Source organism: Zingiber officinale, chromosome 3A, assembly GCF_018446385.1.
Source record: "Zingiber officinale cultivar Zhangliang chromosome 3A, Zo_v1.1, whole genome shotgun sequence".
NCBI classification, from domain to species: Eukaryota; Viridiplantae; Streptophyta; class Magnoliopsida; order Zingiberales; family Zingiberaceae; genus Zingiber; species Zingiber officinale.
In genome coordinates, this window is record NC_055990.1 from 26278247 (window position 1) to 26305821 (window position 27575).

The following is a 27575-nucleotide window of genomic DNA, read 5'->3' on the forward strand; positions in this document are numbered from 1 at the left end:
AGCTAGGCAGAAGGAAAATCCTAGTGAGTGAAGCTAGGTGAAAGTCCTGGTGAGTGAAGCTAGGCAGGAGGAAAATCCTGGTGAGTGAAGCCAGGTGAAAGACCTAGTGACTGAAGCTAGGCAATTGGGAAAGTCCTGGTGAGTGAAGCCAGGCAGGAGAAATCCAGATGGGTCAAGGTTGACCAGACATCTGGTGAGAGTCCAAGTAGGTCAAAGGGATTGACCGGATACTTGGCAAGAAGAGAAAAGTCCAAGTAGGTCAGAGGGATTGACAGGATACTTGGCAAGAAGAGAAAAGTCCAAGTGGGTCAAAGGGATTGACCAGACACTTGGTGAGAGAGCCCTAGCTGGTCAAGGGTGACCGGATGCTAGGTCTTATGTACCAACAAGTCATGGTTGACTAGATGTTGGTTTAGAGGGCTTTGGACTTGGTTTTGGGCAAAAACCAAGATCTGGATTGATCAGCCGATTGATCCAGCAGATCTGAATTGATCAGCCGATTGATCCAGCAGATCTGGATCGATCGATGGATCGATCGATCCTGGATCGATCGATGGATCGATCCAGCGATCTGGATCGATCGGCCGATCGATCCGGTGACCGAACAGAACCCCTCTGGATCGATCGGTGGATCGATTCAGAGTCCCAATCGATCGATGGATCGATTGGGGGTTATTTATCGCGATAAGCCTGGATCGATCCACCGATCGATCCGGCTATTCGCGAAGGCGCCGGATCGATCCGTGGATCGATCCAAAGCCTCCCCGATCGATTGGGAGCAATCCAATCGATCGGGATCCGATCGTTGGCGTCGATTTAAGCCGCAGGCGTTCATTTCCTTCGGTAGAACTTCACCGATTCATCTCAGATCTTCACCAGCGACTCCACAGAGCTCTCCACGCCAGTTCTTGAAGGATCTTGGAGTTTCTTCCAAGTCAAGAGGCGGCTCTATTGCAAGAAGAAGAAATCTAGGGTTAGGGTTTTTACTGCATTTCTTGTAAGCTTTTGCTTATTCTTTACTACCCTTTCGTTCTTCTTGTATTGAGAGTCTTGTAGGGCTTCTCCGCCTTCGGTAGTTACCGAAAAGGAGTATTTACATAGTGGAGGGTGTGTGAGTGTGTGGATCCTTGGACTAGTCACCTCCTTTGGAGGTGGATACCAAGTAAATCTACCTTGTTAGCGTTGTATGCATTTGTTTCTTATATTTCCGCTGCATATCTCTGAAGAAACGAGCAACGCCGACGACGAGCACGCGAAGAGCTATTCACCCCCCCTCTAGCTACTTTTCGGTCCCAACAGGCACTACTACAGCTCGGATTAATCCCGAGCTTCCAACGCTCATGGCATATAGGGAGGAAATTTGCCGAGCGGGCGTCTCCCCGGTTATGTAGCTGGGGCATATGGCAGACCCGGTATGCATCAGGGCCGAGCGGACATCGCGCTCGGCCCGACCAGGCTGCCAGTTAGGATAGCAGGCGGCTCCCCCGCGCGGCCCCGGAAAGGGTCAAGGGGAGCAGTTGGCGATATCTTCTTGGAGAGCAGCGTCGCCAACAGGCGATAGGGTCGACAGCAGAGTCAGACAGAGAATCGTACGGTGGAAGTTTCCACTGTTGCGTCAGAGATATGCTCATACTATTGAGGTATGGTGTCAAGCACGCTTTTTTAACACACTCATTCCAAGTATGCTTCGAGGGGCGTGTACATCTCGGGGAGCGTGCACGCGCCTCTGGGAAGCCCTATATAAGGACCCCTAGGCTTCGACGGAGGTATGCTTGTTGGAGCAATCCCAATGGTCCGCGGGACCATGTGTTTTGGTGTTTGGGCAAAGGGTTTATGTTATGATTACCCTCGTTATTTGATATGTGTACTTGAGTTGTGCAGGACTGCAGGTGACACATGTGACTCAGGTTGACGGCTTCGGGTCCGGTGAAGGATGGGGCATCCGAGGGACCGTGGACTAGGCAGCAAGGACAAGGGCCGAGGGAAGCGACTTCGAGGCATACGCGAAGGATGTCATTGGGGACGAGCCGCGGGCTTGGATGCATCTGAGGGACGAAAGCCAAAGGAAGTATGCTTGAAGGCAAGAGGTCAAAGCTGCAAAGAAAGCGTCAAATGAGTCATAAGGGTGAGGGTACGAGTGCATGAGAGATTGTACTCGGAGTAAAATCCTAGTTTTAGGGGTTTACTGTAGAGGTAATGTAGAAGCTACTGTAGCGTACTGTAGCAGTTACTGTAGCGCACTGTAGCAGTCGACTGGTGATGGATCAGTCGACTGATGCATTGTAGGCAAGGACCAGTCGACTGGTAACGGGCAAATCAGGTTCTGATTTGTTCCAAGCTCTATAAGAAGGAGCTTGGTATGGCCGGCCAAGGTGACGAAATTAGACTTGGTTAAAGCCTAATTAGTAGTCACCAAAGTGCTCAAGGTTCTCTTGTGTCCAAGTGTTATTGGTTGGAGTTGTGGTGAAGTTTCTCCACCCACAAGGAGGTTGAGCTAGCCGGAGTTTGCCGGGGACTAATCCACCGACGGATTGAGGGATCGTCCACCTTACGGACACGCCGTGAAGTAGGAGCAAGTTATTTCCGAACTACGTAAACGAACGTGTTAGGGGTTTGCATTTCCATTCTTGTATTTAGTGTTTAGCTTTCTATTTGTGTTTGTTTGTATTCCGCTGCGCTAACATCATAGGAAGCAAGGATTTAGGGGTGCCGTCTATCCAACCCCCCTTCAAGCCGGCCACCGATCCTCCAACAATGCTTACATCTCTACTGTATCTACAATTCTCGCTTCTGCTCTTCTTCTTTCTTTTTTTCCTTTCTGCCGGAGATTTGACTTGAGCGTCGGAAGGTCATCGCCGGGAACCCCTCCTCGGCTCGGCACTGTGCTTGTAGGTCCACGGCGGCACGAGATCTACATTTTTGGAGTCTTCAATCCGTCAACCGGAGCGCCACATCCCCAGCGTCCATCGACTCACCACTCGGACAGGATGAGAATCTATTAATTTCAGCAGATTTTGTCTCAGGTTAATCAAATTACCAATTTTAATGACATTATTCATTTTCATTTGCTTGTTAGATTTGGTTGTCAAGTGATTTATTAATGTCAAAGACAACGGCGCATTAAATTTGATCAACTGCAATTCTAATTGTGTGTTAATTATGATTAGATATTCTAGAGATAAAACTTGGAATCCTATATAATTAGTTGATGTAACTACTATGTTAATTAACCACCTTCCAATTAATAATATCATTACATAAATTTAAACTCCTAATTATATATATAGAGAGATAGATAGATAGATATAGATAATGCAACACAAAATTATAATATAAATCTAAATAATTTGATTTTAAGTGCTACCAACCATAATAATTTATTAAAATTTTAAATTGACTGTTAATATGATGGTATATTTTATAAAATTATTCAAGGATATATATAAATGAGGTATATTTATAAAATCAATTTGAATAAAAAATTAACATACGGAAGTGTTTGACATATCCCTTCAGTTTTAAATTAATCTGTAAACCAAGAAAAAGGTTTAATATATATCTACATAATTACAAGTGGTGAGCATTTTATATATGTTTGTGCATAAAAATATAGCAATATCATTCTTCTTCATTGCTTGCTTAATTGAGAGATTATAAAACTAGCAGTATCACCCAAAAAATACAAATATATGATAATAATATGTAAATAAACTGAAAAATAATATATTTCTTACAATTTTTAAAAATTACAGGAAGGGATCTTATATTTTAATTAAGCAGCAGTAGTTAATATAATTCAAGGGCAGATTGATTATGTATTAACTAAGCAGCCGGCGCAGTGCCTAGGTTGTCGGAAAGAATCCTCAAGACTTGCACTTGCAGCCTCAGCCGCCGGATATAGTCCGCCGTGCGCAGGAGGAGCTGCGCCGCCGTCAGATCCCGGCCTCCGGGCACCAGCCTCTGCAGCTCCTTCACCCTCCTGCTCACCCTCGCCGGCGCCTCTTTAACTCGTCTGCCTCCGCAGCAGCTCTTCGCGGTTTGGTTCCGCCGTCCCCTCGCCGCCTCCTGCTGCCACCGGTGATCCCTTCGCGGCGAGTTCATCGCGGACTAGTGATCTGCAGTGGAGAAATTCGAAGAGGAGGAAGGAGAGGAGGTTGTTGAGTCGGCAAGGAGGAGATGAGTTTCTTATATAAGCAAGAGCCAGGGGCGAAGTAAATTTCCAATTCGCCCCCCATATTCTCAAAAATTAAATTTTCACCCGCAAAACTTTACCGATTGCCCTCCTAAAACCGAAGAGATTCAATACAATTGACATTTCTGAAACATCGCGGGGCGAACAGGAGCGTCCGCCGAAGGCCGATCCATTCATGGGGAGCATCTGTCGCGTTGCGGCGGTGGGGGCCACGGCATGGACGCCACGTCATGTCATGTGCACGTGTCTGACAGCGTTGTCGCACGTGTAGGACAGCGTGTGTGAATATATACTTGTTTATGGACACACACGAGGGTTTATTTAATCTAATTAAATGATTCAGAGTAAATATCAATTAAACCTGAATGCGAAATCTGACCTAATTGGGATGGTATAGAAAGAGCAATTCACCAATGTAATATTAATTAATCTAATAAAAAAAAGTGACTTGATTTGAACACTCATATTAATGGGTCAAATGGAGGATAAGAGCCGTGTAGTTGGAAAATTTAGATTTAATAGTGGATGATGGCCCTCCATGCATTCTAAGTAAGGACATATATTAATTAATCTATGTATTTATATATATAAAGTGTGCATGTGCTCGCATGTGCTACGGCCATTCCTCAACAGCTAAGCAAGAAAGGAGCAAGTCAATGATTAATAGCTAGGGTCGCGATTCAGATCGAGTCGTATCATTTTGACTCGTGATAGATTTAGTTTTGACTCTAAAATAACCATTTAATTAGTAATTAAATATTATAAATTTTTTATATGGGTCGATTTGAGCTTACGCTCATTAATTATATTTCTAAATGAATAACAAAAGCATAATAATTAATTAATTAATTGATCACCCACTTCAACTATATGAGATTCAAAGGCAATGAATCAAAGGTAATTAGGGTTGGTTGTCTACACTCTTAATGCACAGAGAACGTTGTCGCATAGCCTCATCGTTCCTCAGCGCACAACAAGTGACCGCATAAACGAGTATGAGGAAGCAAAGCAGTGCGATATTGGCGACGGTGAGCTTCCTCCATCCGCCCTTGAGCGTTATGATAACTCCAGTCTTGCACGAGTCGCACGCGTAGCAAAGCTTGTCCTCGTCGTTGCTCCACGCCGAGCAATCAGGCGGCGACGAAGCAGCGTCGAAGCTCGGGCTTACCCACGTTGTCGTGTTCACGTACATGAACTTGCAGTACCTCGGCGGCTTGCAACAACCGGACTAAAAAATATATAAAAAAATAAAAAATATTTAAAGTTGTGGTGGTGTTTTGCAAAATTGATAAAGGGTGAGTGAGGGTGATGTGGATGTTAATCATATATTAGCGGAGTCTGGGAGCAAAATGACATTATCTCAAATTTCGCGGAGGGATTGGTAAATGTTGATCGGACCTGAATCGGCGACAGCTTCTCGTAGAAGTCGACGTCGGTCGGGCTGGCCGTGACGCCGGTGGCGCGAAGGCACACGCCGCTCTCCTTCAGGCACGACTCGATCACGATCCAGTTCTTCCACTCGCGCACTATCTTCGCCAGCCAGTGCGGGAAGTCCGTCAGGCGGTGCTCCTTAAGGTGCCCCGCCGGCTGTAGATTCCGGCCCACGGCGCCCCTGTGCGTCACCACCAGCAACGCCACCGTGAGCGCCACTGCCGCCACGATCACCACGAAGAGCAGCGCGAGGTACGCCCACAGGAACGCTCGCCGCCGGAAGCAGGCGCCGACGAGGCCCAGCGCCGAGGCCACGAGCGTCGCCGCACCCAGAGCCAGCGCAAGCGGGAACAGGACCCGCTCGCACTCCGTCGTGGAGCCGCGCAGGCGGAGCCACAGCGCCACCCCGATCGCCGCCAGCGACGCCAGCAGCGTCAGGAGGTTGAGGGCGCCCACCACGCCGTTGCTGATCCTTGTCATTGCTGGAGTTGTCTCTGCCCTATCGTTTTGTCCATGGCAGGGGAGATGGAGATCGGCGGGGATTAAATGAATCGCTCGCCACAAATTCCATGAGAGGTGAGTTGGAATCGGTAGAGAAACGGAGGAAGAATGATTTGGAATCGGTTTTTCTTAGCCATGATCGGGTGAAAGATCGTCTCCTCTATAATTGGAAAAAAAAAGAAAGGTATTTTTCCTAATTTTATATAAAATATTTAATTAATAAAACTTGTCTGGTAATTCGATAATAAATTATTAATATTTTTGCAAAGAAAATGCGATGAAAAATAGCTGAAAATGATCACAATTACTCAATATGTACAATGTAACGGGCGGATCTGTACAATATAACGCACATCGTAACGGACTTGACCGTTCCAGTCCTGAGCATTTTATAACGACCGTTACAATGTTAAATATTCCTTTTTCTTCGAATCATCCAGAAACGGCAAGGCTTCGCGATGGCCGGCAGTAACACCGGAAGCGTCAAGGTCAGTGCCATTGATCTCGACTTACTGCTAGATCCCATCGTTTGTTCATTGTTCATCTCTCCGATGGTCGGTTGGATCACTTGCCTGCTTGATTGCCCTAGATCGCTGGAGGAATCGATCGGCTCCTTCCTTTGGATCTATCTTTTGATCTCGCACTGAGTTGGTAGTATGAATGTTCATAATCTCATTGTGGTTTTGATTTCCATCAAGTTTAGTTTGAAACATTGATCAGGTGTCTGACATGGAGAAAGTGATCTGTCAGTGTATTGATTTTGGCGGGTTTCTTCCAGAAAAATCTTGGATTAAAAGGACGAACCAAGTTCGATACAGAACAAAGTCTTGTCAAAAGGGCTGGGTAATTGGAAAGCAAAACTGGCAAATTTCTACTGGATCTATAGATAAACTCCTCTTGATTTCATGTTTATCCGAATTGATTATCATCAACTTGCTTGGATAATGGATAGTGCTCATATTTGAAGAATTTTGTCACTGTTAAGTGTTGCATTTGGGTACCTTATAGCCATAGCATCATATATAGTGGCATTAGTGAAGTATCATCACGAAGAATAGTTCAGAATCATGATTCACTGTTCATTTACTTGGTTATGTCGGCTGCTTTGCGTCACACAACAGCAAGGTCCAGATCGGCTTCAACGATATTACAGTCTTCTCATTGTCTTAACACTGTAATCCATGACTTTTTATATTTGTTTTTCTCTACTCTAAATAACCTGATGATAATGATAATTTTGTCTGATTAATTAGTTTCATAATCAAAATTTTAATTATCAATCTCGATTTTCAGAGGCATGTTCATCGTAGATGGTTTGTAACATTACTAATATTTTCCTGCTTGATCTGACTTTTTAAAGTCGGTATTATATATCATTCACCTTTCTTAATGAATATCGTCATGAGTTGTCACTACTACTACTATGCGGGATGAAACACAACCCCAATTTTTTAAATGATATCTTCTACATATCTTTGACTTAAACACGTTCTTTTTCATTTTCAGGCTGACCAAGATTCAGAGTACCCAACACAAAGCACTGCTGACATGACTGCATTTGTGAGTCTATCAGTTTGTCTGTCTTGAAATTTCACAGGGATTGTCGTCTTGCCGACAAACATAGTCATACGTTCCAATTTTGATAATGCAGCAAGTCAATCTCTATTAAACCTTTCTATTGAAATGGTTGTTTGAATTTAACTTCTTCATATACTATTAGTATAATTTACATAAACAAGGTACTTCATTAACCCATTTCTTTTGGTTGCAGGTCCAAAACCTTCTAGTGCAGATGGTATGATATTTTTTCTTCATTCAGCAATAGTTTTGCTCACTTAACAGTTATTTTTGTTCTATTATATTTGATGCTTAAAACGTAAATATCCTTTTGCAGCAAAGTAGGTTCCAGGCAACGTCTGAGGGCATCCTCTTGAAGAATATCCTTTCTGTACACGGGCAATAAGTATACTTTTAAGAAGCTCCTTTTTTGGCCTTTTGTAGAACTATTGAAGGCAAAAACACCATGAACATATAGTTTACACCAATACTCTCTTTATAATTTACATAGCTAAAATGCAAACCTATTGAATCGATTTTCAATTGCAAATTGATATCTATACGTCTAGATGGACTAAAGGAGTTGTTAGTATTAACCCTAAGAGCCAATTATGAGATGATTAGACTTATTGGGTTAATGAATACGGATTGATTGATTGTGTTAATGATTAATTCAATATACTAAAATCTAACCCATTAAAGATGATTAATGGAGATTAATTATGCATTGAAGAAGGAAGATCAGTTAGATTCAAATGGATTCAATCATTAGATTGAGTTCAATTCAAATTAGACTCATGGAATTAGTTCGGATTGATGAGGATCAATGAGTTAGACTCATTGGGTGAACTCGAATTCATCAAGGAAGAGGAAAGGTTAATTTTGAATTAATCATGCATTGGATTGGATGAAAACCAAAAGATTTAATTAGATAATTAATGTCAATTAAGACAATTGATTGAATAAATACAAAAGGGGGTTTTGATTCATTTGATGTATAACACTTGTGTTCTTCCTCCTGTTTGTCTCCTTCCTCTTTGGCCGAAACCTCCTTGTTTGGTTGCTAGCACAAACTTAGCTGGTTTTTCTTCTCCGAGTTTGTGAGTTCGTAAGACGGATGGAACATGTTTGTGTGGATACCAAAAGAGGCGTGAACACTTGATCGCGCTGAGATCCAACGAGGACAAAGTTGCTGTCGGGAGTTCGTGTTTACACAACAAAGGTATAACCCTTATCATAACTAGTATATGGTTTTCTTGGCATGGATCTTCTGGAACAATCTTGTATTTATTCCGCTGCGTTTGTATTGTTTTTGTGCTCAAGACCCTTACAGGAGCATAACCTGATGGAATTGAGACTTCTAAATTTAGTAGTACAATTTTCACCAGATTTCTGCTATATGTTGTTGGCATCCTGTGCTTTGTCTTTGATCTACTGCACCATCTGGTACATTTTATAACTGATAGGTCTTGTATACGATATAGGTTGACTCTACCTCTCTATTTAGGGGGTGTTTGGTTGATGAGTTTGGAAATCAGGGAATGGAATGATAGTAAAAGATAGTGTTTGGATTGTGTGTTTGGGAATGACATTTTGGGAATGATTACTAGATTTATGGGAATCAGCCAAACCCATATAACTTGATGGGTTTCATTTCCATTCCTATTCCCATTCCACCTTACTATCAAACCCATATCCATAGTGATTCTCATCATTTAACCAAACGTCCCCTAAACGCCCCCTTAATGACTAATCTTCGAATTTCTAACTTGATAACATAAATTTGGAAAGAAGATTACAGAACTGATAGAAACAACTTTACCTATCTATACCTGACATTATATTGTTCATGTATTATTTTATAAGGGCGGAGAAAGATTCTAATATAAATGTTGTAACAAGCTTCCTACTTAGAATATTTCGATTTTATGAATCAAAATTTTTTGTTTTACCTATACACAATACAAAATTTTTAGTTAATGTTTTTTTTACCACTACTTATTTTCATCTCCAATTGTGTTCCTCTCTTTAACATCAGTACACTAGATGAAATGGGAAGCAAGATTGACGAACTGGAGCAGAGCATCAATGATCTCAAAGCTGAGATTGGGGTGGAGGATCAGCCAAACCTCGTGATACTGCATGAGGTAATCAGTCAAATCCCGAAGTGTTTAAAGAGTTGATTTTGTGATTAAATATGGCCTATTGCGCCTGATATAGATTTTTTGAATCCTTTTACGGGTGTTTCTGAAAGAATAATATAATCATTTCTTTATCAATTAATTTAATTACATTATGGTTTTCTTACGACTATAATTCTAAGTTCCAGAAATTGGATTTTAAAATAAATAAATAAATAAAATAATAATAAAGAAAAAAAATCGTTATGTACTTCCTTTCCAAAGTCCACTCCCTCCAGTCCATCTCCCTCGTCCAAGTCGTAGATTCTCGGCAATAACGACGTTGGTGTTCCTGGCGGGGCCGCAGGGGAAGGTTCTGGCTGGGAGGGTGGTGGGGCTACTCACGGACGGCGGCTAGTACGGTGGCGTTCTCCGGTGTCACCTTCCATCGCCTGGCGGTGGAAGACAGCATCTCAGTGGAGGCCAAGCAGCGGAGGTCCGACGTCATGCCGCTCCGACGTCTATGATGCCGGCCATTGATTGGCCGCCCACTGCTGCCGCCGCCGCCGCTTAACTGTGAGTAGCAGGATTAAATTCTCCCCAAATTAATCGTAATTTTCCTTAAATATATTTTTTCGATCGGGATGATATTTTTCATCGAGTAAGAAATATAATGAATAAAGAGTAAAAAAAAATTCCATTCTAAATTTAACTAAATCAAGAATATGCAGTTCATAAATGGCCTCCAGCTAATTCATGGCGCGGAGAATGTGGCCTCGATGTTAACGACGACTTTCTTCTTCGGCCACATCCACAAATCTTGGAACCAGTTCTTCCGTTGGTATTATAAAGCGACCTCGCTACACCATGAGCACCCAATGAAATGAGGCCACGAAGCCAAAACTCGACTCTGAGCGGTTATTATTTCGTTCTTGTTGTCTCGATGAAAACAGTAGATCTTCCTTCTGTGCCACCGCTGGAGCTGTTAAAAAAAGCCCCGTCCATTGGATTTCTTCGTCGACGAAGCGCTCTTTCTTCTATTTAGTTCGTTCTCCTCCGCGAGCGTTTCGCGATCGCTGCGATTGGCGCTGGATCTTCTCCTCCCATGGCTTCTTTGCTTGGGGTCCCTCTCGATTTCCCGGCAGTGGATTCTTCGTCTTCCTCCTCTTCTTCGGAATTTTCCTATCGGTTCAGCGAGACCAGGAAGGTGAGGCCTTTTAGCTGTCCTCGGTGTGCTTTCTCGTCTTCGATGGTTTCTTTGCGGTTTTGTTTTGAAATTGAGTGGTTTCCGTTTCAGATCGGAGGTTCGCTGCTGAATTTGGGTACAGTGAACGCTGCGCGACTGAGAATCCGGCTGTCCATCGAGTAAGATCATCCTTTTGAACTATTGCGGCAATTTGATCGATGCGATGAAAGTTGTCATCATTTTTTGTTGATTTGGCGATCTTCTTCGTCTTATTAATCTTGGCGAGAAGAACACTGCGATTTCCAAATTCTTTCATTGTGCTTTGGATTCGCAAACTCTTCGGCTGTTGAATCTGAACCCAATTTGGAAAAATGGTAGCGACGATGACGTCATTCCACCCTTTTATTTTGTTATTATGCCTGCAACCTGTTAGATCATATGCCTGCCTGAACTCTACAGGTCTTATGATGTCTATTATCATAGAAGATTACGATTGACCCAAGCAAAATGCATCCTTCGCTCCTTTAGCAATGGATAAATACATATATCTTCTCATTCATTCAGTTTTACTGGATCATGATAATCGACTCACATCTTATTTACAGGGAAAAACACATTTCGATCAGGAAAGTTTCCAAAGATCATATTCAATTGCCTAGAGAACATACAGAAAATGAAAGACATGTCGGATCAGATCCATTTAAAGAATTGGAATTCAGATTCAGGGGTTTCAAACAACAGAATTACGTGTCAGTAGAAATTCATACATAGTTTCTCGATCCAATTTTTAGTTTGGGCAACTAATGATGTTATGCAATGAATAGGGAGAACCTCGGTCACTATCAAAATCTAGCTGAAGGCCAATCACCTAAGGTTCTTGCAATATATTCACTTCGGTTGAAATGTTTTATTCTACTACGATCTAGCATAGGGTATTGATCGATCGGTAGTTTTCCATGCAGTTCATGGTAATTGCTTGTGCCGACTCGAGAGTCTGCCCCTCAAACATATTGGGGTTTCAGCCCGGCGAAGCATTCACGGTCAGAAATGTGGCAAATTTAGTTCCTCCCTTTCAGGTAAACCACACAAATGATTTCGATACACAGATTTTCGGAACTTCTAACCTATCATTTTTTGGTTTGCAGCATGGTGGTTCAGAAACTAGTGCAGCCCTTGAGTTTGCTGTGAACTCTCTTGAGGTAAGTAAATTCCATAAAGCAGATTCAAATGCTATTTAACACAGAAAGTTTGCTGTAAACTAACTCTTATCGATATGTTTAAAAGGTTGCCAATATATTAGTCGTGGGGCACAGTCGTTGCGGAGGCATTCAGGCTCTCATGAGAATGAAAGATGATTCCGACTCTAGGTAAGTCATGACTCTTATGTAATTCATGTTCACCGAGTGAATGCAGACGACATGCTGATCCAATTTACCATTACGTATTCTGATCGATATTCAAAAGCTTTATCAAAGATTGGGTGTCTGTGGGAAAGAGTGCGAGGTTAAGCACCAAGGCTGCTGCTGGAAATTTGAGCTTTGAAGCCCAGTGCAGACACTGTGAAAAGGTAACTTACATTGGCATAGTAAGTAGTTATTACATTCGGGTGCGTTTCATCCATCTGTTTACCGCAGGAATCAGTCAATGGCTCATTGCTGAACTTGTTAACTTACCCATGGATTGAGAAAAGAGTGAGTGAAGGAGCACTATCCCTTCACGGTGGCTACTATGACTTCATCAACTGCACCTTTGAGAAATGGACTCTTGTGTATAGAGAAGGCCTGGAGGGAGGCAGCAAGTATGCGATTAAAAATCGCTCCTTATGGTCTTGAACACAAGGATTCTTCTTCTTTTTGCTGTAAAACTTGGAGTTCTATCAGCCATTTTCTACTCCACGCAGGGTGTATAAGAAAGATAAACAGTGTGTGATGTGGTTTAGATTATTGTTCTCAGTATTTGTATGAGTTGAGGTGTGTATGGTCTGACACAATAAACGCCTTTTTGTTCATCTAACAACGAGTTGGTGTGATCGAGTTTATGTAGATATCTGCAATCAGTTGGAGAAATGGATACTCACAAGTAGAGAACAAACACAGCAGAATCACTATGTTGAATCTAAGGGGAAAAGGTCTAATGTCATTTTTCTTGAACAAACATGAAAGAAAGGGAGACAAGATCAAAACTTTAAATTAAGCAAAGTAGCTATTACCTCTAACAAAGTTGCTAGGAAGTCGCAATTGTCCATGATTCTGGCGAACACAATCGGAGATAATTTCTGTACATGATTCCGAGATCTGAATGTGGATTCAACAGGTTTCGGTGTTTATGTCGATGGCGACCGATCGCGCCTTGAGCCTCTCGGAGCTCCTCGTTCCGATCTCTGATGACGAGGCCTTCTTCGGCGTGCTTTCCCCAACTCTCTTCTTCGCCCTGGCTTCCTTTCTGGAAACTAAAGGCGTCGCCTTTACAGGGGTAATGGCCGCCCCCCCTTTTTTCCTGAGGTTGGAGGTTGAAGGAGTGGACTAAAAGGGAAGATTCGACGGAAGGGTTTCCATTCGGCGCCGAATTTCGGCGGGACGAAGCCGAGGGTAACGAATCCCCATGAGCAATAGTACATGTCGGTGTCCGGAACTATAGGCGGCTCGGCTTGCAAAGGAGTGGCGCTGAATGTCAGCCGGCAGTTAGGGCACTGGAGGTTCTTGCCTTTGTATTCGCTGCCATACTGGTGCAGATGGAAGCAGGACGGGCACGCCGCCCAGATCGTCGAAGCAGGACGAGCTGGGGGAGGCGGTGTTGGCTGGGCCACTGCAGCAGTGGCTGCAGCGGCCGCAACGGCGATGTCGAGTTCGGAGTGGAAAAGGGCTTTTTTGCTGGGATCCGAGAGGACGGCCAGGCGTCTGACACGAGCTTGGAGGCAAAGGATGCCCCATCGAGGTGGTTGCGATCAGGCCAGAGAAGGAGCGCAAGCCGGCTGTACTGGCGGAGGACAGTGGAGGGCTGCCGGTCAAGGGGCGTGGAAGAATCAAGTTGCAGCACAGCATACCAGTCCACATGGTTGTTGACGCGGACCCGGGAGGCGAGGAGGACGTCAGCGACCGCGATGACCTGATCGGCCGCGCCACCGCCGATGAACGGATCCGCCTCCGCCGCGTGCTCCGCAAAACGTTACACCCGATGAGATCCCAGGCACTCAGTAGCCTCTCGGAGATCTCGAGCCACCGGGCAGCCTCCTCACGGCCACCTCCGCCGACGCTCATGGCAAACCTTCTCGCCGGAAGTTCCACGGCGGAATCCGAGATTTCCCAGAGGAAGAGAAACCCCAAAACTCCATGACTCGATTCTTTACCAACTGAAATGACGAAAATAGGTAAGAGGGCCAAACGTTATGCTCAACTTACTCGGATGACGAAAATAGGTGAGAGGGCCAAACGTTATGCTCAACTTACTCGGAAGTAGGGGTGTAAACGAATCGAATCGAGCCGAATATGCTGAAAAACTTAAGGCTCGAATTCGGCTCGAAATAGGTATATTCGAGTTCGAGCTCGATTCGAAGCTCGAAAAAATTAAAATGTTTGGTTCGAGTTCGGTTCGAATTAGGATTCGGGTTCGAGTTCGGCTCGAAATATTCGAACATGTTCGCGAACTATTCGAATTATTACTCGAAAATAAGTTCGAAAGGCTCGAAATTTATTTATTTAATATATATTTAACTTATATTAATAAATATTAAGGCTCGTGAGTGGCTCGCGAGCGGCTCGAACAATATAATTTGGGCTCGAGTTCGGCTCGAAAAAAAGTTCGAACATGTTCGAGTTCGGCTCGAATTCGATAAATTCGAATACGAATCGAATATTTTTCGAGCCGGCTCGAAAAGCTCGCGAGCCGGCTCGATTCGTTTGCAGCCGGCTCGAAAAGCTCGCGAGCCGGCTCGATTTTTAAATAATGATTTTTAATGTTTGTATTTATTTAAGTTTTACTTACATATTCTAAAATAATTATGAGATGAGTTAATATTTAAGTATTTACTAAGTTCCGCCTCTGAGTTGCTGTTCGCCCTTCGTCCTATCCGCTGCCTCCGCTCATCGTCGGCGTCTTGCGACCCTCTTTCGGGCCTTCTCGATCCAGTCTCACCTCCCTCTGGTACGCCCTCTCGTATGTTGGCCGCCCAATTAGCTTCATCATTCTTTGATGCACGGGTTTCCCTGATAAAGGTTTCCAACATAGACGTAAAACTAGGGCAAAGCAGTTGCTTGCTTTACATGGTTTTTTACTGACGAGGATTTTGAGATCTAGGTTTTTTCTGGCTTAGTTTTTCCTTCCTGCTCCTATTCGAACCAGACGTTTTCGTTCTTGCTTAGATTTTTGCCATGTTGTTTCCTATCTTCCCATTTTGCATATTATCCTTATAAGAAGAATTAAAACAATATACGTAAAGATTTGTAAGATTATCAACTAACATGGTCAATTACGTCAGTTCATGCTCAGAAGACAAGTTCAATCAATAGTGATAGCATACAACAATATAATAAGCGCCTATTTTGCATGTCGGATTATCAAAAGAAATTGCAGACAATTTTAGGTCTTATCTGACATATATATTGAATATCTCTTAATAGCCTTAGTTTGTTTTGTCTTTTGCATCTCAAATTGTTCTTTGTCAAGTGGTGATTGGAATCAATTTGCTTCATACCAATGGCGAGACAACTCTCAACCAAAATCCTGAGGGCCACAGCAAGTTCTGTTTCCAATGCAAAGGTTAGTAACATGAATTACAATAATAATACGTCTATACTCAGAACCCAATGGTCATATGTTTTTTAATGGAATCCAGATTTTGGTCTTTCACAAGTAGAATAAGCATCGAGTAACAAAACAACTACTTTATTTTTCATCCAAATAATTTTTTCCTTCCAATCAGATACATCCCAGTTGCAGTTCTGGAAAAAGAAATGTATTTATTTCTGAATATGTGATTCCAAGATGAAGACATTATCTAGCTATAACACATACTCAACAAGGATAATTGTTTCTTCTATGTACTCATTCTATATAAGGTGGATTTACATACTCTTATACTACTGAATGATGATCATCCCGATTTAGAACTAGACTCATGGCAAGCTTCTATTTTCGATAGTTCCTGCAGATCATGCAATGTCAGGATTATCATCCAAAGCATTACCTGTTTTCATCTGGATCTAGTGTAATAACAGAACTCTCCAATTTTAATTCTACTATTTTATGTGGAATGGTGAATTTATTCACAAAGTTCTTTGTTTTCCCTTCTCATAATTTCTTGTTCACAGAGCTTAGCGTTATTAGTTATTTGCAATTTATTATAGAGAAATAACCATGTAAATGTTTGACAATCAATGGATCAATGTCATTTCATTGTCAGTTTGTAAAAGATTGATTCCCTTTGCATATTTATTTTTGTTTTTTATATCAGTCAGCAACTGATATTGAGATAATTCAGATTTACAGTTCACTTTTGCAGCTTTCTTTTAGTGTGCATTCAGATTTACAGTTTCACTATGCAGTTTTCTTTTAGTCTGTATCACATTTTAAGGAAGATATTGGGATTCTCATTAAGTAGTTCACTATTTTAATATTCAGGTTGGATTTGGTCCATTCTCTATGCAATATATGAATTACTCAACCAAGCAAAGTGGTGATTCTGATGTTGCCACCTCTATTACATACCCATCAAAGATAACTACCGATCGCAACACACATGAAGACTTTCAGCCAACGAACAAAAGTACCGGCTCTTTATTGGATATTGTAGACAAGGTATTTGGGTCTGTTAGGTGTTTTATTAACAGAGATTCAACTCAGCCCTTTCTTTCATTTTGTATATATATAATTTTTTTACAAACTCTTGCAGGATGTGAAAGAAAACCCAGTCCTGATCTATATGAAAGGTCTTCCAGGTGCACCTCGATGTGGATTCAGTGCCCTGGCTGTGAAGGTTCTACGGCAATACGGTAAGGACTTAATATCGTTGCAGTTGAGTTATAAATGAGAAAATGAGGTTTCTACTCTTTTTAGTTTGCGACTGCATTTTACCTGCTTTGAATTGATGTTCCAGATGTTCCTATTAAGGCAATAGATATTTTGGGAGATCTTAAGCTCCAAGAAAGTGTGAAGGCTTACACGTAAGTTCTCAGCATTCTAATTTCAGTAGATCTTCCCATATGGATACTTATCTTGTGCATTTGATGTCTCTCATTGTTTTCCATCCCCTCTTTTCTGGATTGTGTTGTTATGATATTGGAACAAACGACGAGTTATCATTTGTTCTTTCATAGCAATTATTCCCGTTAGTGTTCCTAATTTGTATCCTCAATGCTAGTGTTAAACTCGATTATGTGAATTTTACAGAAGGTTTCAAATACTACTATAACTATTATTCAATTTAGAAGTTTTAGAACTTATTACTCAGCAACAGCACCATTTAACTGGTAGCATTCTTGACATGCACATAATACTTGTGTTCAGATTTCATAGATTAGTGAACAATGAAGTTAGGACCGCATAACTAATACCAAATAGTTTTTTTTTTTAGGGGATCGAACCCATGTTGATTACCCAAAACCACAAAGTCTCAATCATGGTTAGTGCACAAATATTTCACAAACACCCTAAACACATTTAAGTTGATTCTTCCTTCACACTAAATGCAATTTTAGTTGATTGTCATATCACACTGAACACAATTATGTTGATTATCACTTTGTTTATGCAGTAATGACCAAGAAAATCAATCCACTCCACTATATAGGGTATCATATTTGCTATTTTTGAATAATGTCCAAGCTTCTCGACTATATTCATTGAAAGAGAACTGAGAATAAGAGCATTAGGAACTGCTACTATATACTTTCTCTTTTTCTTCTGCAGCAATTGGCCCACATTTCCTCAAGTATTTATAAAACGAGAGTTTGTTGGGGGACCAGACATGTTGCTCAATATGCATCAGGTGAATGTTTATTATCATACATTTGAACCTAAACTATTCTTCTTTCCTCTTCTTTTGCTGAGTTTCATCATCCATTTTCAGAACGGTGAACTCAAAGATTTGCTGGTGGGCATCAATCCTGATGGCGCAACCAAGTTAGGCTGATGGGAGAATAGAACTGAGTTTTTTGATAGAGAATCCTACTCGAGTCCTTAAAAGTTTTTTTTTTTCTAAACTATTTTCACTAGAGGTTGCAATTGTCTGGACATTTCCGCCTGAAGTTGGGATTGCTGTTTTATAAAGTTTGTTTTGCAAAATATTTTTCTATGCACATGTTTTTGAATAGGTATAGTTATATATAATCTTTATAAATTTTTAAATAATGAATTTAAAACCTAATTTAAACCATATCACCATTAAAATATTCAAGAAGTTCAAATTGGATTGGATCTCTAATCCAAATCACACAAGGTAGCCACTATAAACTAGAGGTTAGAAAAACAAAGATATGATTCAAGAATATGAAAAATACAAATTGGAGTTTGAAGTAGAGGAAGACGTCTATCAAACAACGAACAATATCAGAGAGGAAAAAGGTCGAAGAAAGACAATTTCTGAAACCCTAATCTCGAATTTCAGCAGTTGGTCGACGTTTAAAACAAGAGCAGAAATCCATAATAGAAATCAAACAGGATGAATAACAAAAAGGGTATTGTCGATTCCAAGAAAGATCTATTTTTTTACCATGTGAATCACAGAAAAATGATTAACGATGAAACAAAGAGAAGAGACGGATCGAAAAAGGGCATTACTCTGTGATGCGGTCGGTACCGCTGCTGCTTTGAGGAGGCGATGTCGAGGAGAGATCGGAGTTTAGCGAAGGCCGTGTCGAGGAGAGCTGCTGCTGCTGCGAGGACAGATGGTCAGCGCCAAATGGAGCGAGCGGAAGACGTCGCCGACATTCCCAGAGGCGAGGGCAGAGCACGCCACTTTGTTCGCCTCGTCGGAGATCCGCTTGTCGTATACCGGAGCTGCCTCCGCCGCCCGATCCCGCTCATCTAGGGTCTTTTCCGCCGCTTCTCCCTGGGAAGAGGGAAAGGCATGATGGATGGCTAGAGATGCGGAGCGGGCGTATTCGAAGGAGGCGACGGCGGCGTCGATGTCCGCCATGAGGTCCTCCGGCGTGGGAGGGAAACGCTTGACCCCGTCACAGAAGCTCCTTGCGCACGTGCGTTCCTCCTCTCACTCGTCGCCGTCGCCGTCGCCGTCGTCGCACCCCCACGAGGAGCCCATCGTCGTAGCCTCGTTCACACGTTTCCAACACTGAGACGCCAAAGAGTCAACATAACCCGCGATACACGAAAACGATGATAGGGAACATTTCCTTTGAGCCCTTGTCTTTTAATTATTTTTTAAACGTGCCCTTCGTGATTTCGAAGCATCACACTAAATGAAATAAACAAATCAATTATCCATTTCTAATTCAAGAAAAAAAAATCGGCGATCATCATCGTCTTCGTCGTTCAAGAACACGTCCCACAGTTGCTCCACTTGCCGATCCACCGCCAGTGGCGGCTGATTATTGTATACCGACGGCAGCGTCTGAGAAGTGGCATTTAGCGGCGCAGCGCAGGAGGAGGGCGGCGGTTGTGGGAAATTGAGCTTGGCGCGCGGGCCGCGGAACTCGAAGGCAGCGCGGTCGTAGGCGCGGGCGGCTTCCTCGGCGGTGTCGAAGGTACCGAGCCACTTGCGCGCCGACTGCCAGGGATCACGGATCTCCGCCGCCCATTTGCCCCAAGGCCGCTGCCGTACGCCGCGGTACTTGTTCTTCCTCTCTCTTTTTTTCCTCCTCGTTTTCGGCGCCTTCGCCGCCGTAGGTTCCCCGCCTCTCGTCGTCGCCTCCGCGTCGAAGAACTCGCAGCCGAGGCAACCGTCGATGCGGCAGAGGAGGCAGGGAGGGACTAGGGCGATGAGGTCTGGGGGTGAGGTGGTAGCGCCGGAGATGACGTAGGCGAGGGCGGAGATGAGAATGGAGGTCTCTTGCTCCGAGGAGAAGCAGGAGGAGGATATCGGCGGCATTGCTGGTGGCGGGAAGTGAAAGAGGCAGAGTATATAAAGGTTGTGGCGGGCAGTGAGACGGTTGACCCGCGGATAGATGAGAAATGTTCGTCTGACAGCTGTCGCTCAGGGATACAAAAAAACGCGGTCAAAGAGAAGATTAAAAATATATGTAATTTATTTTATCAGTAAATTAAAATAAATAATTTCTGATTTTTCTAAAAATAAAACTGGAATATTAGAGCCTATTATTTTCAGTGATTATGGGGGGAATCAGGAAATACTCCTTTGGGTTGGTTGATTTGAAAAATCTATTTCCTATTTTTCAATTTTAAATGAAAGAAAAAAATTAAGTAAAAAGAAAGAAAAAAACTAATTCAAAATATTTATCAACAATTTTCTTTCCAATTTTATTTTGGATAAAATATAATTTATGTACTATCATACCAGACATAACCACAACCTCATGTAATGTCGTCCGCTTCTATGGTATATGTACATATATATATAATTATCTAAACTCTTCTATTGCTCCGTAATTCTATTAGTCCCGATACAACCAGCTAAAGGGGAATGAATAGCCAACAAGTTAGATCAAACAATTTTTTTTACTTTTTATCTTAGCAAAGATAAATACAAGTTAACTAAACAACAAATAATTAAACATAAAATAAAATAAGAAAGAGGCACAAAACTTTAAATTAGTTGCAATTGGAGAGGCCAAGGCAAGAATCAACTCACTAGTAGTTCTCCTTCGATAAAGGTGGAATAACCTCTTACAGACGATGAAAGCACAAAATTACAAAGCAGAATTAATGAGGTGAAAGTATAGAGTTCTTAAACAAGTGTTGTATTGAACTCCTATGACTAAGGCTCTATTTATATCTCTCTGGTCGAAATAGTTGTTTTGATGATGTGGCTCATCCGGGAGCCTAGACGTGATCCGGACACCCCTAGCAGTGCAAGTTTTATTGGTTTCACAATAGCTTGGGGATAAAATTTTATTCTTGCCCGGGCGCTTGGATCGGTCCGGGTGTCTAGACTGTGTACTCTCAAAGAGGAGGCGCTTGTCCAATACCAAGGTGGTCTGTGCGCCCGGACCCTGCGACTGGAGTCCGGGTGCCAGTGTACTCTTCTATATCCTCTTGTCTTTCAGATGCACCAAGGTCGTCGGCTCGCTTTCCGTGTCATCTTTCTTGTCCGTTGTATTTTCTGCTCAACTTCTTGTGTTCCTAAGTCTCTGCATACTTAGACACAAGGTATCAAATACACAGAACATTACTTAACTTGATTAATTATATCAAAACCAAGTACTTACAAATTCTTATTTCTCCCTAACCCTTATGTTAACTTGAGTGTTAGGATCTAGATGAGCTCCTTTACCATTATGTCATCTACAACCTTCTCTATAACAATTGTTTTTCACTGGCTCACTGGATCATAATATTAGACTAGAATAAATTAACATAGTCAGTAAAAACTCTCTGAATTGAGATGTTGAAATAGTAAACCGGGAGCAAGGATGAATTGAAAACTAGAAACTATTATTCAGGTTAATATTGACTATGGTGTATCTTAGCTAATCACATGAGGTATTCGGGTTGAAACTTAGCGCGCCCGAGCATATTTTTTTCTATATCTTGGTCACCTGTACTAATGGCTAGTAGCCACACGTGATTACCCCAGGGTGTAACGTAGATTGTGGGTGCATGACATCTCTAGCGTAATGGTCAAGGGTCGATTCTCAGGAACTGATGACCTGGGGTTTACCCCACCATCTGCCTATGGCATGTGTACCTATATTTACCTCCCTCCATATCCGTGGGGGCGACACTAGGGGGCCGCTAAGGTAGCGGATCTACCTTTTTTAGTAGTCACCCATGATTTACATCCTTCATGTTGACCTAGGGACGGATTGGTGGGGGCGTTGGAAGCGAACGAATCGCCTTTTTGCCACATGTGGGATCCAGTTGCATGAAAGAATTTTAAATGTGGGTCCATATAGACCGATTGATATAGAATTTATTTTTTATTTTTTCCCGGGGTTGCGCGGTAGGGTATTCAGGTTGTCACCTAGGTACCCGCGGTTTGATTTCCAGCTATAATGAATTTATAGGAAATTTTTATCCAAATGAAATGCGCTATTGGTGTAGATTGCACTAACGATCTAACTCAGATTTTGATGAATGATAAGTGAGCTAAGTTAGGTGTTTTGTGATCTAACTGCTTTATCGAGTGTGCAGGAATTGACGAGTCCGAAGGACCGGACACCAGGCTAAAATCCAACTAGGTCTACGGGATTGGATAGCTGGTGCAGAGTCCAGATAGGTCAACAGGCCGACCGGATAGCTAGCAGGAAGTCCGGTTGGGTCCGCAGGACCGGACAACTAGCATGAAGACCTGGTGGAACGGTTGACCGAATTAGGCAGGAACGGTTGACCGAACAGCTGGATCGATCGACCGATTAGCGTCGAGTTAAACCCTGATCTTGAGATCAGTGGATCTGGATCAGGTCTAGATCGGCTATATAAAGGGCCTCAACCAGCACTTCGAAGACATAAAAAAATAGAACTTGATACTAAGCTTCTACAATTCTTCTGCTGCTTCGACTATGATCTGCTGTTGCTACACTATTACCCCACGATATTCGACCACTGCCAGCATACCAACATCAACACACGAGTCTGTTCAGATTCCTATATTCTAAAGTGTTGGTAACAAATTTTTATTTACTGTTTACCCGTAATACTTGTAAAAAAGAAGTGTAGGTTGTTACACTGTCCTACTTTCATCTTGTATTCGATAACATCTTTCGGGGGTACCGGAATAGGTGTTTAGTGGATTACCTATCGATAGGTCCACGAGACTTGGGTCTTGGGTAGGAGTCGTCGCATACTTTGAACCAAGTAAGCCAACAGTGTTTACATACTTCCTTGTGTGTCTTTTCTGCTTCGTTGTCTAACTTAGTTTTTCTCTCCGTATTTTGATCATAGTTCTAAAAAGAAAAGATAAGTTTTTCAAAACCACGTGATTCCCCCCCCCCCCCCCCCCCCCCCAATGTGTGACTCGATCCAACAAGTGGTATCAGATTAAGGTTCTGCGAATTGGTACAACCACCAACAAGTCGAGGGAATCATTTTATTTTGGATTTTGGATTTTGAAACTCATTTGAATTGGTAAAATTTACCTTTTCAAATAAATATTTTTTGTACGCCTTTATTAGAAGTTGGTGCAACACCACTCGAGTCATCTATAGTTATTTTTTTCTCAAGCACTGTTAATCCAAAACCAAGTCTTGGTGCCTCCCTCTAGTTTTCTTTTTCAGCAAGGTTCATAGCCCAAAACGAGGGATACAACACCGTTCGTCCACCACTCTTCAACAGGGACGATTTCCCATACTGGAAGAAGCGGATGGAAGTGTACATGAAGACCGACTTCGACTAATGTTTCAGCGTCACCAAAGGGTACAAAGCGTCAGTTGACAACGCTGGAATTCCAATGGACCATAAGAATTGGAATCCAGAAATGAAGAAGAAGACCTAGATCGACTTCAAGGCCCTCAACACAATCCAGTGTGAGTTAACAAAGGAGAAGTTGAACCGCATCAGTCAACACGAAGACGCTAAGGAGCTATGGGACAAGCTCATAGAACTATAAGAAGGGACATTACAAGAATGACTGTCCAAATCTAAAGAAAAAAAGCCCTCAAAGCAACGTAAGATGAATCATTTACGGATGAATCGGACAACGATGAACCAAAACACACCAACTATCTCGTGCTAATGGCATATAGACCAGGATCGAAAAGCGAATCAGAAGACGAGTCTGAATCCGAATCGAGCCATGAGTCCGCACTCATTTCTGAAGGTTCCGATGAGGTACAATTTACTTTAAGTAAGAATTTTTTTAAAATAATTGCATGTTTACATAAGAGATTAACATTGTATGAAAATTAAGTAAATGAACTAAATTTAGAAAATAAAACACTTAACAAACAATTAAAATCAATCTCAAGTTCTCAACGACCGAGCCAATTCAATCTAAAACTCCAATTCAAGTTGCAACACTTGAAAAGGAGAATTTTAGTTGAAAAGGAGAAGTAGTTGAACTGAAATAACTACTAGAAAAATTCACAATTCGATCCAAGTACCTTGATATGATACTTGGATCACAAAGAGCGATGTACAATAAATCCAAACTCGGATATGAGTCAAACTCAACTAATAAAACATTTATATCTCTAATCACTCAAAATAAAAATCAAACTAAGGCATGAGTTCCGAAAACGTACTTAACCACCCAAGTAGGACTCAACCTATACTATGTACCAAAAAATAACATTCACTACATAAAGCAAAATAAACCAAATAACTCACTCTCAATTCCGAAAATTAAAACTTTAAACCAAAATAATAAAATCAAATCTAATAAACCTAAATAAAGTCAACCTAAACTCAATTTATTATAACTATGGAACAAATTGACATAAACTTAAATTAAATAAAAATAAAACTAAATCAAACCAAAACTATAACCAAGTCTATTATAACTATAAAACAAATCGACACAAACCCAAAACCTAAAACTCAAGTCCAATAATTCAAGGGGAGACTCCAAATAGTTGGCATCTCCAAAATTAATAAGCATACCCGAATGGGTAATTAGGACTAGTTTAAAAAAAAACAAAAGTTTTGTTGGATAGTGACACACGTGAGGGAGGGGGGGGGGGTGAATCACGCGGTTTTTAAAACACTTCTTTTTCGATTTTTGAAAACATGAGTACGCAACGGAAAGTAAATAAGAAAGCACCAGAAAAAACACGAGCGGTTTTTTACTTGGTTCGGAGCCTTCGATGACTCCTACTCCAAGGCCCAGGTCCCGCGAACCTATCGATGGGTAATCCACTAAAAACCTCTTCTGGTACCCCTGGAAGAGAGAATTGATTACAAAAGGTTAGGTCAAGTGCAACACACTGCACTTGCCTTTTTATAGTAATTAAGTACAAAGAAAAAAGTTACCAACACTTTCTATGGATTGAAATGAGAGATCTTATTGTGTTGATGTCTATTTGCCGAGCGCAACCAGAACTCCTCGGATCAGTCGTCGGGCTCAGCAACTTCGTAGTAGAGTTGTACTAGTAATCGGGAACAGTCGGAAGCTTGAAAGAAGGCGCAGTAGCTCGTATGTAGTTATTGTTCCAAAGCCTCCTCGAAACTTCCTTATAAAGGGCTTGGAAGGCATCTTCCAAAGGCCTTGAATGTGCCTCCAATGGGATAGAATTGTTGGTTAGTCCTAGGAACATCGTATCGATTTCACTGTATAAAAATTTTGTACAAGTGTCAAACATTTCCTAAATAACCTATTGTGTTCTTTAGAAGTTAAATTAGGAATCGCAGACGGAACTTAACATCATTGATTCTAAATTTAACTTATCTGTTATTAATGGTTTAGATTTGGATCGCAAGCGAAACTTAACACTATTGATCCAAATCCACCTATGTTATAAATTCCATTAAATATTAATTTCCAAAATTGACTTCCAGGACTGCATGACGAGGCACATGACCTTCTTGGGTATGGGAGCATCCACCACCGCCTAAACAAAGCCTTTTAAGGAAGCTAATATTTAATTTCCTTATATAACTCTAGGTTTAACTAAAAGGAACAATCGAATCACAAATTCGAAAAACAAAACAAAGAAAACACAACTTCGAAACAAATCCGAAAAACTAGAATCTAATGTCTCTTGTGTTTGGAATTCTTACAAAGAAAAATAACTAACATGATGCGGAAAACAATTGCTAATTATACCTTCTCTTTGTATGCTAATAACCTCGAGATCTTCTGCCATATTCCTCGCCTCGCCTTGGACGTCGTGTGGGCGACGATCCTCCAAGATGAACACCACCCAAAACCTTCTTCCTCCTCCTCTAGAATTCGGCTACCACCACCACCAAGGAGCAAAAGAGAGCAAGGGGAAAAGAGAGGGAGAGAGGGCCTACCACCAAGAGGAACTCCACCAAGAGAATAAGAATTGTTATTTCATGTGGCCTCTCCTCCCCTTCTTTTATAATACTTGCCCAAGGCAAATAAGGAAAGATTTTTTACAAAAATTAAAATTTTTCTCTTGTTTTTCCTTTTCCCCTTTTATTTATCATTTTCTTTCCTCTTGATTGAATCAATCATCAAACCTTGATTGGTTTGATTTGGCCGACCCCTTGCTTGGGCACCAAGCAAGGGTGGCCGACCACTATAAGGAAAGAAATAAATCTCTTGTAAAAATTTTAAAAGCAAAAGAAGGAATGCTCTTATAAAATTTTACAAGCTCTCTTTTGATTTCCTAAAGTGGAAGTTAAAAAAGAAAAGTTTTAAAAATTAAAACCATGTTTTAAAATTTAAAACTTCTCTTCTAAAAAATTTCCTTTTTTAACATGGTTACAAAAATTAAAAATTTTAATTTTAAAACTTCTCTTCCTTTTTTCTTAAAACCATGAGGATGGTTAAAAAAGGAAAGCTTTAAAATTTTTAAACTTTCTTTTAAACCATGTGGCCTAATTCAAATAAGGAAAGTTTTACAAATTTAAAATCTCTCTTTTACAACTTGTAGATTTCTACAAAGAGAAGATTTTAAAAATTCAAAACACCCCTCCTATTTGAATTAATCATGGTCGATCCCTTCTTGCTTGGTCACCAAGCAAAAGGGTCGGCCCCCATAGAGGAGGATGTGGCCGACTCTTGCTTGGTCACCAAGCATTAGGTCGGCCCCCTTCTTGGACACCATGATGGACTATTATTTGGATGAACTTGAGGCTTTAATGAGGCTACAACAGGGACCTAGAGGAAAAATTAGTTTTGACCTTCCGATGAGCTTGAGTATCCCGTGTTCGCCCTGAACACACAACTCAAGTTCATCAACAAGAACTCATTCCACTAGAGAGTTATTGTTGTACTATCGCACCAACCCCAAATTACATTATGGGCTCCTTCTTATCATGAGTGTGTTAGTCTCACTGTGTTTAAGATAACGAATGTTCATTAATTTAATGAGTTACTAACAACTCATTTAATTAATATCTATCTCCGAGAGTAGTACCACTCAACTTCATTATCATGTCAGACTAAGTCCACCTGCAGGGTTTAACATGACAATCCTTATGAGCTCCTCTTGGGGACATTCTCAACCTAGATAACTAGGACACAGTTTCCTTCTATAATCAACAACACACATTATAAGTAATATCATTTCCCAACTTATCGGGCCTATTGATTTATCGAGCTAAACCTCACCCTTTGATAAGTCAAAGAAATAAATATTAAATATATGTGCTTGTTATTATATTAGGATTAAGAGCAAACACTTCCATAATAACTAAGGACTTGTTCTTTTATTAAGTCAGTATAAAAAGAACTTGCCTTAATTGGTCCTACTCAATACACTTAGAGTGTATCAGTGTAATTTATTAGTTAAGATAAACTAATACTTAACTACACTACGACTATACCAACGGTTTGTTCCTTTCCATCTTAGTCGCGAGCACCTGCTTATAATTTATAAAGAACCGACAACAT

At 41.4% G+C, this 27575-nt stretch overlaps 4 protein-coding genes and 1 pseudogene across 6 annotated transcripts; 2 read left to right on the forward strand and 3 right to left on the reverse strand.

Moving 5' to 3' along the window:
- Positions 1-5063: 5063 nt before the first annotated feature.
- Positions 5064-6103, reverse strand: LOC122050280 (tetraspanin-8-like). The gene is made up of 2 exons (XM_042611200.1): positions 5591-6103; positions 5064-5420 (listed from the first exon to the last, which is right to left on the reverse strand). The coding sequence occupies exons 1-2, from the start codon at positions 6101-6103 to the stop codon at positions 5094-5096; spliced, it is 840 nt and encodes a 279-aa protein (XP_042467134.1). The 3' UTR covers positions 5064-5093.
- A 4593-nt stretch (positions 6104-10696) lies between these two features.
- On the forward strand, positions 10697-13003 carry LOC122051522 (beta carbonic anhydrase 5, chloroplastic-like). The gene is made up of 9 exons (XM_042612701.1): positions 10697-11008; positions 11099-11166; positions 11593-11736; positions 11812-11860; positions 11950-12063; positions 12133-12186; positions 12272-12354; positions 12452-12554; positions 12622-13003. Exons 1-9 carry the CDS (start codon positions 10907-10909, stop codon positions 12817-12819), a joined length of 915 nt encoding a protein of 304 aa, XP_042468635.1. The 5' UTR covers positions 10697-10906; the 3' UTR covers positions 12820-13003.
- A 64-nt stretch (positions 13004-13067) lies between these two features.
- Positions 13068-14534, reverse strand: LOC122051523 (annotated as a pseudogene).
- Positions 14535-14956: 422 nt separating this feature from the next.
- Positions 14957-18281, forward strand: LOC122051527 (monothiol glutaredoxin-S4, mitochondrial-like). 3 transcript variants are annotated; one of them, XM_042612705.1, is made up of 7 exons: positions 14957-15127; positions 15650-15742; positions 16604-16780; positions 16875-16974; positions 17079-17145; positions 17891-17969; positions 18051-18281. In XM_042612705.1, the coding sequence occupies exons 2-7, from the start codon at positions 15680-15682 to the stop codon at positions 18111-18113; spliced, it is 549 nt and encodes a 182-aa protein (XP_042468639.1). In that variant the 5' UTR covers positions 14957-15127; positions 15650-15679; the 3' UTR covers positions 18114-18281. The 3 variants fall into 3 exon arrangements, with proteins under 3 accessions (XP_042468639.1, XP_042468638.1, XP_042468640.1); XM_042612704.1 differs by having other exon boundaries at positions 14958-15127; positions 15610-15742; XM_042612706.1 differs by lacking the exon at positions 14957-15127 and adding an exon at positions 15262-15280.
- Positions 18282-19316: 1035 nt separating this feature from the next.
- Positions 19317-20028, reverse strand: LOC122051524 (ethylene-responsive transcription factor ERF109-like). The gene has a single exon (XM_042612702.1). The coding sequence runs from the start codon at positions 20025-20027 to the stop codon at positions 19413-19415; it is 615 nt and encodes a 204-aa protein (XP_042468636.1). The 5' UTR covers position 20028; the 3' UTR covers positions 19317-19412.
- Positions 20029-27575: the final 7547 nt, after the last annotated feature.

Coding starts and splice junctions, on each gene's coding strand:
- LOC122050280 (XM_042611200.1), bottom strand. CDS start 6,103: ATGACAAGGATCAGCAACGGCGTGGTGGGCGCCCTCAACCTCCTGACG. Junction 5,421..5,590: donor AGAAGCTGTCGCCGATTCAG/GTCCGATCAACA, acceptor TATATTTTTTAG/TCCGGTTGTTGCAAGCCGCC.
- LOC122051522 (XM_042612701.1), top strand. CDS start 10,907: ATGGCTTCTTTGCTTGGGGTCCCTCTCGATTTCCCGGCAGTGGATTCT. Junction 11,861..11,949: donor CTGAAGGCCAATCACCTAAG/GTTCTTGCAATA, acceptor TTTTCCATGCAG/TTCATGGTAATTGCTTGTGC. Junction 12,064..12,132: donor ATTTAGTTCCTCCCTTTCAG/GTAAACCACACA, acceptor TTTGGTTTGCAG/CATGGTGGTTCAGAAACTAG.
- LOC122051527 (XM_042612705.1), top strand. CDS start 15,680: ATGGCGAGACAACTCTCAACCAAAATCCTGAGGGCCACAGCAAGTTCT. Junction 16,975..17,078: donor GAAGGTTCTACGGCAATACG/GTAAGGACTTAA, acceptor TTGATGTTCCAG/ATGTTCCTATTAAGGCAATA. Junction 17,146..17,890: donor GAAAGTGTGAAGGCTTACAC/GTAAGTTCTCAG, acceptor TTTCTTCTGCAG/CAATTGGCCCACATTTCCTC.
- LOC122051524 (XM_042612702.1), bottom strand. CDS start 20,027: ATGCCGCCGATATCCTCCTCCTGCTTCTCCTCGGAGCAAGAGACCTCC.